This window comes from Kickxella alabastrina (genome assembly GCF_025024165.1).
Source record: "Kickxella alabastrina strain RSA 675 chromosome Unknown BX661scaffold_4, whole genome shotgun sequence".
NCBI classification, from domain to species: domain Eukaryota; kingdom Fungi; phylum Kickxellomycota; class Kickxellomycetes; order Kickxellales; family Kickxellaceae; genus Kickxella; species Kickxella alabastrina.
In genome coordinates, this window is record NW_026251475.1 from 612,211 (window position 1) to 627,187 (window position 14,977).

Sequence of the window (14,977 nt, forward strand, 5' to 3'; positions counted from 1 at the left end):
GCATTTATATGCTCAAGACAAATACCAATAGCAATATCAGACCAGTAATTTGAGATCGATATGGATCGCTCTCAAATTACTATTAAAGCTTGCCAGTTGATTTGCTTCAAACGGAGGAAGTTTTAATAGCAATGCATTAATGTAGTCTGACTGAATAATCTGACCAACTAGTGAATGGCGACAGTCTCGTCATAATTTTTTATCTAAAATGCACACTATTCTAGCAAAAACAATTCAATAGCTTATACTCGACATTTAAAAATAAATTTTATAAAGCAATGTTGAAAGAGCAAACAAAAACAAAGTGATAAAAATTCATTTCTCTAAACAGCGATCGAGTCGGTCAGGAGCTTCTCAAGCTTGGCCAGTCTGCTCGAGACCGACATATCAATGGTGTAATCGCCAAACTCGACGACCATGCCTCCAAGAAGGCTGGGGTTGACCTTGTTAATGACATTGACCTCCTTGAAGTCCTTGATAAGACCGCCTTTGGTCAGACTGTCCTTGACTTGCTTCAGCTCCTTGTTGCCAAGCTGGGTGGCCGAAGTGACAATGACGGAAACAATACCGCGCTGGGCGTCCATCAGGGACTTGAAAGCGGTGATAATGTTATTGGTCTCACTCAGGCGGTTGTTCTCAATGAGGGTCTTGAAGAAGTTGGTGGTGAGCTCGGACTTCTTGCCCAGCGAGTTGATCAGCTCCTCCTTGGCCGAACGGTTCAGCAGGGGGCTGGAAAGAACCTCGCCAATGCGCGCGTTCTGAGCGAGCTTCTCACTGATGTTGTTCAGATCGGCCTCAACGGTCGTGAGGGCGTTCTTTGAGGCAGCGGCCTGGAACAGGGCAGTCGCGTACTTGCCGTCAATACCGAAAAGGGCGATGGGTGCCTAATGTAAATAAAAAAGTCAATAGTGTTAGGTCTGTGCGAATGTACTACCGAGATAACAGCTGCTGATTGCTTTTTGTGTCTGCGCGTATTTCCCTTAGTGAATTGAATACGAGCCATTTCAAAAACGTACCTTGGTGGAGGGGGCGGAGGTGGCGTAGCCACGGGCGACCTACAACAATTCAAATAATTTTTTTCGCAGTGTCAATGTAAGGTGCTGTCATTAGTATTATAAATGTCGTTGTGTTGCCAACTGGCAATGGTCCGATGAGCAAAGAGGGTTCGGGCCGTGAGACGTGGGAAGGGGGTGTGGATTTGCGTGACAAACAAACGATTCGAGTAGTGCTCTTTTTCTTCGCTATGGCCGCTAGCTGCTGTGACTGTGAGTTCCATACCTGAGTCTTTCCAGCGTTAAGAACCTGACGGAACATGATTATATTTGGTATCGAATGAGGAAATTGAACAAAGAGTAGAAAAATAAATTCGAATCTAACGAAAGAGAAAAAAACGAAAAAAGAGTAGGAAGACTGTTTTCGTGTGAATTGAAGTGAAATTGGCGCCTGTTGCCAGATACCTCTTCTATCCAACAAGCAGGCAATGATCATTTCTCAGTGCTTATTTTTCTGCTTTTGAATATGGACGCTTTACGTGAATAAATCCAGTACAGATATTCTTATCGCTCGCAAAAGGATAAATTTCGCCTTGGGCGAGATAGTTGATCAATTGATCAGCAGTCACGCTACAGGTTAATTCGGCCCATACTGCAGCTGTGCACAAGTGTCAGTAACAACTTTGTCAGCAGGGTGGAATTTCTTTGAAAGGGCGCGTCAATCTCCATTTATTTTTGGACATTTTATCGTCACCCAAGCAACCACTATTTGCAAACACACACAACATGTCGGAGCCATTAGAGTCGGACGCTAGTTTGCTTGTTGTTGTACTGGATATAAACACTAGTGCATGGTCTACATCGCCGCTACCACTTGACAAGGCGCTCCAGCAAATAATAATATTTATAAATGGCTACCTGGCGCTCAAGCCAGAAAACAAACTGGTCGTTCTTGCATCAAACAAGCGCGAGTGTCGATGCCTTTACCCTGTAGACCACACAAGTGCCACCCCAGATCAAGACATCCAAGTGTACGAGCAGTTCCGCGTGGTGGACGCGAGCATCCTGGCAGGCGTCAAAAACATGATTATCAACACCGAGCCGCCCAACGCTAACCAGGGCATAGAGGAGGCGCAAAGCCTTATAGCCCGGGCCCTGTCTAAAGCCCTCTGCCACATCCACCGAGTGACTGAGTCCACGCTGAGCAAAATATGGCCGCGCATCCTGATCCTTTCCGCAGCCGAGGATTCGCCCCGCGAGTACATTGCGCTTATGAACAGCATATTCGCGGCCCAAAAGATGAGCGTTCTTATAGACATTTGCAAGATCATTGGCCGTGATTCTGTATTTTTGCAGCAAGCGGCGGAGATTAGTGGAGGCAATTATCTCAAGGTAGACACGGCCAGAGGCGAGTCGCTTTTGCAGACGCTCTTGTTTACTTGCTTGGCCGACCATTACACCAGGGAGATTTTGTACTTTCCCGGCAACGAGCAGATTGACTTCCGGGCAACATGCTTTTGCCATAAGAAGGTGGTGGACATTGGGTTTGTGTGCTCGGTTTGCTTGTCTATCTTCTGCCGGCCTGCCCCTGTGTGCTCGACATGCCAGACGAAATTCTCGATCAAGCTGGTCAAGACGGAGAGCGCGTTGTCCTCGTCGGCCTTGACAAGCAATGGGAAGCAAATATTGGCGGCCTCCGAGATGTCTGCGCTTTCGTTGGAGGACGAGAAAACAGCAACAGCAGCAAAATAATAGCTGAAGTGGTCTAAATATAATTAAATTTTAGATCCAAATCACGTGTATTAAATATATCAATTTTTTGGTTAGGCATTCAAATATAAAGAAAAGCACATTTGATTTGACTTACGTTTAAACACGAAATGCGTGCAATTTGATTTATTTTTATTTGTTGTTTCTTGTTTTGTTCCTTCGTTTGCAATCAATCGATGCCAATTTGCTCAATTTCTATTTTCTTTTCTCTAAAATTCATTCTCAACACAAAAGCACTCGTGTCAAATGATATTCGTGTTTCTCATTGACACAAGCGTGTCAATGGAGCAAGTGCTCAGCACATCGCTGCCCAGCTCGGCGCCCAAAAGACGAGATGAGCCAGCACCCATCATGGAAAGCATATTTGGAGAAGCCAAGGGGCGGGTGAATCGCCGGTGGCAACGCAAAGATGTTGGGACCACAGCGGCAAGCAGCAGTCCGCACGACTACACACGGTTGGACTGCGCCAAAAGCATAGTCGAGCAGGTGGTCGGCAACAGGCAGAGCTTCGAGCAGGACAAATACATGCTAGTGACGTACAGTGACGGGCCCAACGGCTGCATTCGGTCAAATTTGAAAGACTCTAGGGCAACATTGCTAACTGAGCTCCGCAAAATCGAGGCCAAGGACAAATTCCATGGCGGTGTGGCCCTAACATCCCTGTTCAACCAGCTATCGTTGATGCGCAGTTCCTACGACATGGACACGTACGGGTATGGAAGGTATCCCGTGCTCAACGAGCCCGTTCACATTGTCTGGCTGACGGACGGCGCCAGTGTGGTGACGGCTACAGGCATCCAGAATAAACTTAACCTTCCGGTGAACAACACGCCCTGGGTTGAGGCATACGTGGAGCCATTCCGGTGGGACCAGAGACTAATACTGGTGCTCCTACACGAGCAGGGGGACGGTCAATTGTGTACGGGCAAGCCCAACAGCAGCGAAAACACGCTTCTGCCCATGTGCACGGTGATGGGGGGCTCGGTGCACCATGTGGGGACGATGCTCCAGTGCCAGCGGTTTGTCGAGTCGTTTGCGCCATCCAAGGCCATCCCCAACTCGGTGCGCTCGCAGGGGCTGGCAGCGGCGCTTCCCGGCGTGTTGGTCAATTTTGAGCGCATCGACGACAACCCGGCCAACCATGGAAACTCCGATTTGCGTGTTTTGCTCCATGCGCCGCCCAACTCCACCAGCTCCATGGTCTTGCCTCCGCCAACCGAGGCGGCAGGTGGTGTAGTGCCAGCCAACAACACAAATGCCAGGGGGCCGGGTGCTGGCATCAGTAGCAACAGCAGTTACGGAAACAGCGCAGGTGTCACAGCCCTGATCAATGGACACCTAGGCTACTTTCCCATTCCTGAGTCGTTCTGGCCCGAGACAATCAGCCCACCGCGAGCGCCCGGCCAAGCCGCTGGCGGCAGTCACAGCGCACCGCCAGCTGCTGGAAACAACAGCAACTGGCAGATCCAACGGCGCAGCGCGCACCCGACTTTGGGATACAGCCAAGTCAGCACTGAGTGGACAGTGCCGCCGCAGTTCCCGTTTGACAAGTACCAGATCGACACGCACTGCAACGTAGCTCAGAAGCTTCTCGCAGCCACACAGGCAGCGCAAAACGCGCACGAGTCGCAGGGCGGCAAGGGACCGGCAAAGCCCGTCTGCTGGCCGGTCTTTGTCAACGGGTCGTACACGACACCCAAGAACTCAGGCTTCCCCTTTGGAATCCTGCGATCCAACACGGCGCGCACAGCGGTCAACCTCTACGTGCTGCCGTACAACTACACGGCGCTGTGGAAGATCCTGGGCAAGCTGGATGCGCAGGTGCAGGGCCAGAACTCCTCTCGCGCTGCTGTGGCCATGTCGGCGGGCTGGCGGCGCGAGTTTGAAGAGTACCTGCAGCACACGCCCGGATACTACGCCATCCCGCTGAAGCGCGCTTTTAATCTGTTTGGCATCCCGCACGGTGTTTTCCCAAAGACTTTTGGGCAGAGTCCCGGCATGCGCAACATCACTGCCTACTCGCTCAGAATACACAATGTCGCGCGCAAGGACTGGGACCGCCTGCATCCAGGAAGTGGAATCGAGGGCGGTCAATCCGGCGCCCAGGCGCTGAGCGAGCAGGCGGCCAACCTGCAGCAAGCGCTTCTGAGCTTCAGCCCAGCGTCGGATGCCAGCCACCTGGTGGCCAACGCCTTTGACGTCGACCGCGCGCACTGCCTTGCGACGCTCAGCGCCATGCGCCGTGTTTTTGTACGCGAATGCATGGCCGGACAGGGTGCCTACTTCCGAGCCAACGCTATTGTCCCTCCTTCCTCGGGTTCCTTGGAGACGCCGGATGCCTGGGCTATGGATATTGACGGCGACGGGCACAGCGTAGCTTCGCTGTACTTGCCGCCAGTGGCCAGCATGGAGTACGCGCTTTACGGCGGGATGGACATGGCAAAGCCGTCGCCGCTCGGTGGCCCCGTTGACGTGGCCAGCGAGGACGACCGCGATTCGCGCCATTCCGTTCCAATTCGCATCATGGGCGAGTTTGGGGCCGCCATGCATCTGCTGAAGGCCCACGAGGCGCGCGACCCGCTGTTGGACGAGCGCATCGCCATGCAGCAGCGCCGCAATATGTTCGGAAATCCCTATCGCCGGCCACCGCGCGAGCCGCGTGGCCCTACGAATAACATTTTGGCGCGCAACCCTCAGCTCTCGGCTATGTTTGGCGCATCGCGCTCACAGCCCAAGTCGCCAGTTACGCTGCAGGCCGGTGGCGGCCCTGGTGGCGGACAGAGAGCTGATTTGGACGACGAGGCAGCTGCCTCTGCCGGGCTGGAGCTGGAGAACGAGGCCGAGGTTAATGAGCTAGCCATGGACAAGATGGTTGAGGACTTGCCTCTTGATGTCGACGAAACGAACGCTGGCATGTCTGGCAGCTGCAATACTGGCGGGCAGTTCTGGTGGCTCAAGCGCAGGGAAGTTCCGCGGCGCAGGTCCATCAACAAGCCATGGCGCAAGAATGACGACTCGTGGAATGTTAATCCGTGGGACATGCAGCCAGAAGACACCAACGGCATTGGGATAGAACCCGGGTCGCTGACGTACACTGCAGACTCGTTTATCATTAACAAGTGGGCGCCGCAAAGCGCTACTCCTGTCAGCAGTGCTGCTGCTAGTTTGACTCAGTCGCTGGTGGCTGCGTCGCCTGATATGGACGCTGCTGAGGGCCATAGTTCTTTCAAAGCGGAATTACTGGAATTGGACGCTGTACAACAATCGCCGACATCAAGCGATATGGTTGGTGTGCCCAAAAACAGCGATCAAAATCCTTCTTTTTCGCCCCAGCAGTCAGCTGATGACACGGAATCGTTGATGGTCATGGACCCTCCCGCTAGCGACCCCGATCCAGCAGCACCAAAATCATTAGCTTTTAATACAGAGGTCTCGAGACCAGTTGCGGCTAATCCCCAAGAGCCACAACTGCATGTGCTTCTACCTATGCCATTGCCAGAGTCAACACAAGAGCCAGCAAAAGAGCCGATACCAAACCTAGCACCAGAGCCAGCACCAGAACCGGTGTCCGTGTCTGTGCCTGCGTCTGTGCCAGCTCCCGTGCGCAAAATCAACGTGCCTGAGGAGAAGGCCTGGTTCCTGAAACACATCAAGGCCGACCCGGCGCACTACGATGAAGATGCTATTTTGGAGCGGTTTACGGAGCTCCAGGCCAACACAACATTGGGAAAGCCACAGCTCAAAATAATTGTCACTGCCGCAATTAACACTGCCAAAGCAATGCGCCGCAAACAATTAGTCTTGCGACTGGAAGAAAACATTGGCAAATCGTGATTTTTATATATAATTGCACTTGATAAACATCAATATTTGACATGCGTGAGAAATAACATATTGGTGGTAAGCTATGACGTAATAGGGCAATACTATTGATCACAATTATCCCCTCAATTATATTTTTGTAAGTTTATTGTTGGGTTAATATATTATTTGATGGCCTGCGATTACACGCTATCTAAACTCATCTGCGTCCCTGACCATTGGCTGAAATGTGCGAAAACATGAAAAAGTATTTGCTCGAATGATACATGCTTTACTGCACTCGTGAGACAAAATAAAGCGTGGTCAAAATATTTTATATTTATTGATTTTGTATTATGCATAACACAAAAGCCTTGCAGGTTCGGGTGGTCAATTTAATGGCTGGTGATAAGAATTTTAACCGGGAAAACATATTGGGGAGTGGAGAAGTGGAGAGAGGGATAATGTTGGAGACATATGTTCTTTTTTTCTCAAAATGTAAACACGGACCTATGTCGAAAAGTATTCACAAGGCAAATGACCTTCCAGCGTTGATTTTTCTCTTCCACGCGACCATTACTTGTTTTATACACTTTATTACAAATTAAAAACACAAACATTATTACTTTATTTTTCTCTTATAGTAGTGATTGTTGTTGCTGTTGTTTGGCAATATAAAAGAAGTTTGTGTCACTATAAACCTATTTTTGCGACAATAAGTAAGCAACTACTGTTACTTTTACCACCACATCCTTATCTAGTTTTTTATTTGGACTCGCATATTTTATATTTTGAAAATAGTTATTCACACACGCACTAATTGTAGGTGACAACATATCTAATCCAACATGTATGATACCACTGCATTGTACTGTTATACGCAGCGTTATTTACAACAAACAATACACTTTGCGCACATGATATATGTGTGTAGTGCCCAGTTCCTTTTTTCTTTGTAGCCTCCCCCCAATGGTATATTTGCGTGCGCCTTGACCAATTACAAGGCTTAATTAAAATACCGATAAGATTTTGCAAATTGTTTTTTGGACTATTTTATTATCTCGGCAAATAAAAAAGAAAATCCCTTATTTTAATTAAAATACGCCTTACTTTTGTTTCAGACATCCATTTTGAAAATACCACCCCTATCCCGTTTATACGCAGTGCTCTTTGTGTTTTTCAAGGATCTGGACTAACGAGCAAGCAAACAAAAAGCAAATTCCTTTAAAAAAGTTTTGTGCGCAAATACGTAAACAAAACAATTTTGCATTATATTTTATTTTTACAGTTGGTGCAATTTAATAGGGTGATGTCATTTTGAGCTATTTTCAAGTTTCTATTTTTGGAATGATCTTGCGGTATCCCACTTCCACTTTTTTTTCTAGTACTCTAAGTGATTTTTTCTGCTGTTATACCAGATGAGATCGACATCTAAACTTTTTTACAATCACTGCAGCTCAATTATGTTGTTCAAAGCCTCCAAAAAAGTACCCTATCTTTTTGCTCTCCACACAAACGCACTAACAAAAAAGTATTTGTGTATTTGTGTGTCAGAATTGCGTGGCAGCAAACATAAACTTGAACAAAAATACACCTAATCACTCCAACCTTTAATATTTTTATGTAGTTTTTTTTTTTTAAAAAAAAGCAGGCTTGAGCGTAAATAAAACCAGTTTTGTTATGTGGTTGGTGAATTTAGATGGAGGCGTATTGTTTATGCGTGGTGACTGTTTATTGTTCAATAGCACAAGAAAAAAGAAACAAAAAAGAGAGGGCAAGATTGTCTTTTTGTTACAGCCACCCACCACAACCACCACTAAATAATTTCAATTTACACTTTTTTCTTTTCTTTTCAAGCAAAGTAAGACAAACTTTTTCTATATTAATAGCTTGCTAATACTAAAAAGAGATTTCATTCCATCCGCTCACCCATCCTTCCCTCCCTCCCACCTTTTCACTTCTTTGAATTTTTGCGATTAAAGTTATTTTATTTTTATTTTTGTCCCTTCTTTTTTTACCATTACTATTATTTTTGTATTTCATTCATATTTTTCCACATTGTTGTTGCTCTTATAGCTGAGTAGCTCAACGAACCTGCACACGTCAACAACGACTAAAAAAGCAGTATTTTCAATATAAAACAACACAACACGACACGCACTCACATTATTCTCTTCTTTTTCTCCCTTAATTTTATTTTATTATTTACACTACACTACACAAAAAAACCAACACACATGGCTTCAGCACAGCTAGTACCAGACAACATGGCAGTACTCAACGACATCACAATAGCACCAGCCTCTTGTAGCAGACACAGACGCAACTCTGATGCGTTTTTAGAAAAGGCCAGTAAACACGCCTGTCTCGACGAACAAGGCAACACCGATATTGACAACGCAAGCAGCTGCGACGAAGACAGCATTCTCAGCAGCAACAGTCGGAGCAGCAGTTCAGAAAGGCTTGTCACACCCAGCTCCCACCGTCGCTCCCACCACTACCCCACATTATCTCAGTCAAGCGATATCCTGATGCACCGGACTTTTGCCAACCTCGAGTTCACACTGGATCCACAATACCAATCATCAGTACTTTGTCGTATGAAGTCCATGCACAATAACAGCACCACAGCGGCAGCTGGCAGGGCATTGCGGGAGACTATTCGTGGGAATACCCACGAAGAGCCAATGTCTTCTGTCAAAGCACTTGGGCTGTTTAACACTGTGTTCCAGACCGCACACCAGTACCAAGGGTTCGAAAGCGAATCTATTAAGATTTCGGAGGAAGGGGAAGACCATGATCCGTCGTGTAAGCTGTGTGTCTCGGAGGCCATGGTTGTCGCGCACATGGCGGTGGCCGAGGGGATGGGGCACGGCATAGGACGCGGCGGGTTGAGGATGAATTTGGGGGCTGGACGTAATGCTGTTTACGTGGCGCCGTGCGAGAGACACTTCGAGTGCCCGCTGGACAGGAAGGGCAAGTACTTGATACACACGAACAGGCCCAAGATAATGGTAAGTATTTATGCCTATGCCTATGCCTTTGTTTGCCCAATGGCGAATATTTGCGCCGAGGCGTGTGCGCAGAAAAAGGTTAAAATACTATTTTTTCGGGAGGGAACACATGGCTCACAGGCCATGTGTGCACATGCCCTTCTGCAAAAATGGACACCTTTCCTTTCTCTTCTCCGATGCCTTTCCAGAAACACATGCACGCACATGAGTGCAGGGCTCACAAATAACAGGAATGCTTTATCGATGGAAAAATGTGCCACGTTAAAACAAAGCCATGCAATCTCGCATAATCAATGGAACTCTGAGATACAGTCGCTAATCAAATCCTTTCTTTCTTGTGATTTTTGTAGACGGATTTGTCTAAGATTGAGTTTGGTATTTGTGTTGACGGATGGCAGCGCGTGGCATTTAAGACAGTCAACGACGTGGCACTGGCGCAGCGCGAGCTCTCACTCCACGAGCGCTTGAAAAATGGCAGCAGTGGGGGACATTTGGTGCGGATGCTGGACGCGTTCACAGACAACTCAGGCAAGCACGTCATGGTGTTTCCACGTATGTGCGCGGCGCAGCTCTTTGGGCGCAGTCTGGGCGAGACAGCCATGCTGGCGCGCCAGGTGTTTGCGGCCCTGGAGGAGCTGCACGCCCTGGGTATTGCGCACATGGACGTAACGCCAACGAACCTGATGTCAGATTCCAAGGACACCACGCACATTGAGGTCATCGACCTCGGCTTGGCCTGCGACCTGATGGCTGAGGGTTCGCTGCCGAGCCGCGGCACTTGCGGGTTTGTTGCGCCCGAGGTGCTGGTGGGCGGGGCTATGGATTTGCGCGCTGATGTGTATAGCGCCGGCGTGGTGCTCGGAATGATGCTGCAGCGCTTGTTGCCCACTGTCGCGCTGAGATTGCTGGGCGGTCCCCTGGTGCGCTCGGACACGACGGACTCGCTGGTTGTGCAGCTTGATGAACTGCTCGACGCCTATGGGTACGTGCCGCCGCCTGCAGATTACATTGAATGCAATACGCCCTGCGTACGCACCCGGCAACAGCAGCACCGGTCGCAGTCGCGTTCAGGAAGGCAGAACCGATGCTCGCGTGGGTACTCCGACGACGAGGCTGCGGCGTTTGCAGCGGCGTTTGCTGGTCCCACAGCGTACAGCGGCTACGGATATGGCAGCAGCGACGATAATGAGGATGACAGCGCATCCGGCGGTGGCAGCTGCGGCTCAGCGCACCAATTACCTGGGTTGCCGGGTATTAGCAGTCGGTCAACCGAGCGGTACGCCGAACATGCCCCAGACCACTGCGTGAGACGCCCCGGCCGTGTGCCTGTTTCCGTGCTGCATGCCGCCGACCTTTTGCGTTGGACTCTACAGCCTGAGGCCCACTGTCGACCTACTGCGGCGCAGGCACTCGGCCATCCATTTTTGGCTGCCGTCTGTGCGCCGCGTACTTTCTTGTCTTCGTCTTCACGGTCACGCCGGAACACTGTTCTACCTGTGCATGTTGACTCGGGGTATCTTTCTGGGCTCACGCGCGAACAGTCGCCATCTCGGCAGGTGCGCGGCTACAGTGTTGCAGCGGCGGCGAGGATGCGGTCGTCCTACTTGGGAGGCTCAGTTCCGCCTGTAGCTAGCCCCATTGTTGCTATGTCGCCGTCGAGGTCGCCGTCGCGGTCACCGCAGCAGCTTGAACCGATGAATTCATCTTTGGAGCCGATATGCTTGGATCTTGAGTCTATTGCTGCCCTGCCATTTTTCAAGGACACGGCGCTGGGCGACGTGGCTGCATGGGAGAGCGAAATGTACGCGCGCTTGGCACCTGCCACGCACTGCGACTCGCGTCGCATGAATGTCGATCCAACGCCTGGGGCGCGCAGCGGTGGGTACGGGCCCTATGTGTTCGCCGATGCCGCGCACAATTCCGCCGGTGGAGGATGCAGCGACGACGACGACAACGATTATTTGGCCAGCTTTTATGCGCCGTCCAGTTACAGCGACCTATCAAGTTACTACTATTAATGAATGCATTAAAATTTTGTAATTTCTTCCTTTTTCCCCTTTTGTATTTGGTGCGTGCACATATCACGTGATTAATCTGTGCTTTTTTAAATTTTTTTTGGGTGATTGAAAATTTTTCATTTTGTATTATCCACTTCAGCCTTGCTGCAAATTCAAAGCTCAGCAGCGACAGTAAAATTCCGAATCAGAGGGAGGAAAAAAGTAAGATGCACTTTAGAACTATTTCCTTTTGAAAGCTTTTGTTTTTCTACTTTGATTCGTCTTTATATATTTTTCTTTCCTTTCTTTTCTTCGCATCTCATATTTTAATTTTAAATCTTTTCTTCCAAAAGAATCAGCGAGTGAGATAAACAAAAAAAGCAGAATCTCAATAATGGCCTTTTATAACGCCACCAATCTGCCCGCATCCGAGGCGGAGATCGACTTTAGCGATCTGGAGAAAAAGTTTGTCGTCCCCGAGCAGGAGGAGACACTGGAGAACGTCGTTGTCGTCGACAACATCCCCGTAGTTGATGAGTCCAAGGAGGCCAAGCTCGTGCAGGTGCTGAAGAAGATCTTCAAGAAGGCCGGCACAGTCAAGGCCAACGGCTTCCACATGCCCAAGGACACGTCGAGCGGCAAGAGTCTGTCGAAGGGCTACGCCTTTGTTGAGTTTGAGACCGCGCAGGAGGCCCAGGCGGCTATCCAGACCCTCAATGGGTTCAAGCTGGACAAGACCCACAGCCTGATGGTCAACTCCTTCATGGATGTTGAGCGTTACACTGAGGTCGACGACACCTACCAGGCTCCTCCAGAGGAGCCCTATGTTGAGCGCGAGCACCTGCGCTCATGGCTCACTGATGAGTATGGCCGTGATCAGTTCGCCATGTACGCGCACAATGAGCTGGGCGTGTACTGGAATGAGTCTGTGCAGGCACCCGAGAGCATCCTGTCGAGGTCCAACTGGACTGAGCGTTTCGTCAAGTGGTCGCCCCTGGGCTCCTTCATGTGCACCATCCATTACCAGGGCCTGGTCCTATGGGGTGGCCCGTCGTGGAAGAAGCTTGCACGCTTCGTGCATCTTAACATCAAGATGGCTGACTTCAGCCCCAGCGAGCGCTACCTCGTGACTTGGTCCACCGACCCCATCTCGGTCGACGCCGTCAACCAGCGGTTGGGTGCCGGTAACGAGCACCAGAACCCCTTCACGAGCGACGACGAGGGCCACACTGTGTGCATCTGGGATACGCACACCGGCAGCCTTCTGCGCTCCTTCCCCCCGGTCAAGACCGAGGACGGCAAGGCTGCAAATGTCGGCTGGCCGCAGTTCAAGTGGTCGCCCAGCGAGGAATACTTTGCTCGCATCGTGCCCAACGCCTCCCTGGCCATCTACGAGGCCTCCACCATGTCGCTTTTGGACAAGAAGAGCATGAAGATCCCGGGCATCCAGGACTTTGCCTGGTCTCCCCGCGTCATCTACGACCCGCGCACCGGTGCGGCTCGCCCCGAGATGCTTGCCTACTGGACTCCTGAGGAGGGCAACCTGCCTGCCCGTGTGTCCCTGATTTCGGTGCCCACCAAGACACTGATCCGCACGAAGAACCTGTTCAACGTCTTCACCGCCTTCCTGCACTGGCATCCCGAGGGCCAGGCTCTGTGTGTACGCGTCCAGCGGTTCACTAAGTCCAAGAAGTCGCGGTACACCAACTTGGAGATCTTCCGTGCGTACGAGAAGGATGTCCCCGTGGATGTCATTGAGCTTAAGGACTGCGCTGTGGCCTTTGACTGGGAGCCCGTTGCGGATAGCTGGCGCTTCGCCATCGTGCACACCGACGACCTCACCCCTCCCATTCGCAACCCCTCTGGTATGGCGTCCACCGCTGCAAACACGAGTGTGAGCTTCTACGCCTTTGAGCGCAAGGGCAGGCTGGTCAAGAAGGAGGGCTTCCAGCTGCTCAAGACGTTCGATCGCAAGAAGGTCACTGCTCTCAAGTGGTCGCCGCGCGGTCGCCATATTGTTCTGGCCACGATTCGCACGACCTCGACGTACGACCTGGACTTTGTTGACATTGAGTTTGACCACGCCGCGGCGACCAAGTCTGGCAATGCTGGCGACGCCGTGACCATTGTGGCCTCGGGCGACCACTACGGTATCACAGACTTTGACTGGGACCCCACCGGTCGCTTTATCACTACCACCTCCTCCTCGTGGTACCACTCGGCCGAGCACGGCTACATTCTGTGGGACTTCAAGGGCGAGCAGATCCACAAGGGCATCGTCGAAGGGTTCAAGCAGCTCATTTGGCGCCCCCGCCCGCGCTCTCTCCTGACGGAGGAGATGAAGCGCCAGGTGCGCAAGGACCTCAAGACCTACGCGAAGGAGTTCGAGGATATCGACGAGCGCAAGCTGCATGCTGCGGATGCCGAGCTTATGTCGCAGCGCCGTCGTCTTATTTCCGAGTGGCAGACTTGGCGCGAGCAGGTCGATGCTCAGCTGGCTGAAGAGACTGATGAGGCTTTGCAGAATGGTTATATTCTGCCGGCTGCTGCTGATAACCAGATGTTTGTGGTTGAGGAGATTGTCGACGATATCATCGAGGAGAAGGAGGAGATCATTAACTAAATATGGATTACTGAATGCATTATTTTTGTTCAATATTTTATAGTATTTTTGATATTAAAAAATGCAAATTAAACATTAATTTGTTTGTGATATTTATACATTTGCAAATATATAACTGATATGAAGACATCAGAAAAACACATGTCGAAATATTTATTTTATAAAACAAGGTTTCTTTCATCATTTTTTATATGTAATCCAAAAAAACAAAGAAAGGGAAAAATGCTTTTACAATACTTTTCTCTTAACGGGAGTTGGCCTGGACCTTGACGAAAGCGCGACGGGCAAGGTGGTTGTTAGCCTTCTGGGCACCAACGGGGTTGTTGGCACGGATAGCCTTTCTCTTGGCAGCCTCCTCCTTGCGAGCCTCCTTAGCCTTGGTGACAGCCTCGGTACGAGCAGCCGAACGGATCTCGGTCTTCTCAGTACGACGAGCGTTGATGGCCTCCCAGGAAGCACCGACGACGGCACGGTTGTACTTGACAGCACGGCGGGTGCGCTTCTTGGAAACCTCCTCGCTGATACCCTTGCGGTGCATCTTGCGGAAGACAACAGTCCAGTCGAACTTGCGGGGGTTCTTGCGCTGGTGGAAGAGAGACTCGGTCTTGGAGTTCAGGAAGTGGAAAGTCCGACCATCACTGCGGATGAAAGTGCGACCGCGGCTGGGGTAGATCTTGTACCCGGAGAAGGAGCAAATCTCGAGCCTATCCGTTATTAAGCAGGGAAAACCGATCAAAAAAAGAAGCAATTGTTAGTGAAACGGTTCTGTTCTTTTGTGCT

At 50.4% G+C, this 14,977-nt stretch overlaps 6 protein-coding genes across 6 annotated transcripts; 4 read left to right on the forward strand and 2 right to left on the reverse strand.

Moving 5' to 3' along the window:
* Positions 1-245: 245 nt before the first annotated feature.
* On the reverse strand, positions 246-1,522 carry BX661DRAFT_178409 (ATP synthase delta subunit-domain-containing protein). Its single transcript, XM_051534911.1, has 3 exons — positions 1,279-1,522; positions 1,017-1,055; positions 246-884 (listed from the first exon to the last, which is right to left on the reverse strand). The coding sequence occupies exons 1-3, from the start codon at positions 1,486-1,488 to the stop codon at positions 324-326; spliced, it is 810 nt and encodes a 269-aa protein (XP_051393838.1). The 5' UTR covers positions 1,489-1,522; the 3' UTR covers positions 246-323.
* A 197-nt stretch (positions 1,523-1,719) lies between these two features.
* On the forward strand, positions 1,720-2,818 carry BX661DRAFT_178411 (general transcription factor IIH subunit 3-like protein). The gene has a single exon (XM_051534912.1). It carries the CDS (start codon positions 1,779-1,781, stop codon positions 2,742-2,744), a length of 966 nt encoding a protein of 321 aa, XP_051393839.1. The 5' UTR covers positions 1,720-1,778; the 3' UTR covers positions 2,745-2,818.
* Positions 2,819-2,881: 63 nt separating this feature from the next.
* BX661DRAFT_178412 (uncharacterized protein) lies at positions 2,882-6,763 on the forward strand. The gene has a single exon (XM_051534913.1). It carries the CDS (start codon positions 3,009-3,011, stop codon positions 6,594-6,596), a length of 3,588 nt encoding a protein of 1,195 aa, XP_051393840.1. The 5' UTR covers positions 2,882-3,008; the 3' UTR covers positions 6,597-6,763.
* A 2,037-nt stretch (positions 6,764-8,800) lies between these two features.
* On the forward strand, positions 8,801-11,595 carry BX661DRAFT_169292 (kinase-like domain-containing protein; the record flags this gene model as incomplete). The annotated part of the gene is made up of 2 exons (XM_051533506.1): positions 8,801-9,577; positions 9,928-11,595. 2 exons carry the CDS (start codon positions 8,801-8,803, stop codon positions 11,593-11,595), a joined length of 2,445 nt encoding a protein of 814 aa, XP_051393841.1.
* A 595-nt stretch (positions 11,596-12,190) lies between these two features.
* On the forward strand, positions 12,191-14,197 carry BX661DRAFT_140788 (translation initiation factor eIF-3b; the record flags this gene model as incomplete). The annotated part of the gene is made up of 1 exon (XM_051532858.1): positions 12,191-14,197. The coding sequence occupies one exon, from the start codon at positions 12,191-12,193 to the stop codon at positions 14,195-14,197; it is 2,007 nt and encodes a 668-aa protein (XP_051393842.1).
* A 334-nt stretch (positions 14,198-14,531) lies between these two features.
* On the reverse strand, positions 14,532-14,903 carry BX661DRAFT_125195 (ribosomal protein L24; the record flags this gene model as incomplete). The annotated part of the gene is made up of 1 exon (XM_051532443.1): positions 14,532-14,903. A coding segment is annotated over one exon (372 nt), but the record flags the coding sequence as incomplete, so codon positions are not given.
* Between the last annotated feature and the right edge of the window lie 74 nt (positions 14,904-14,977).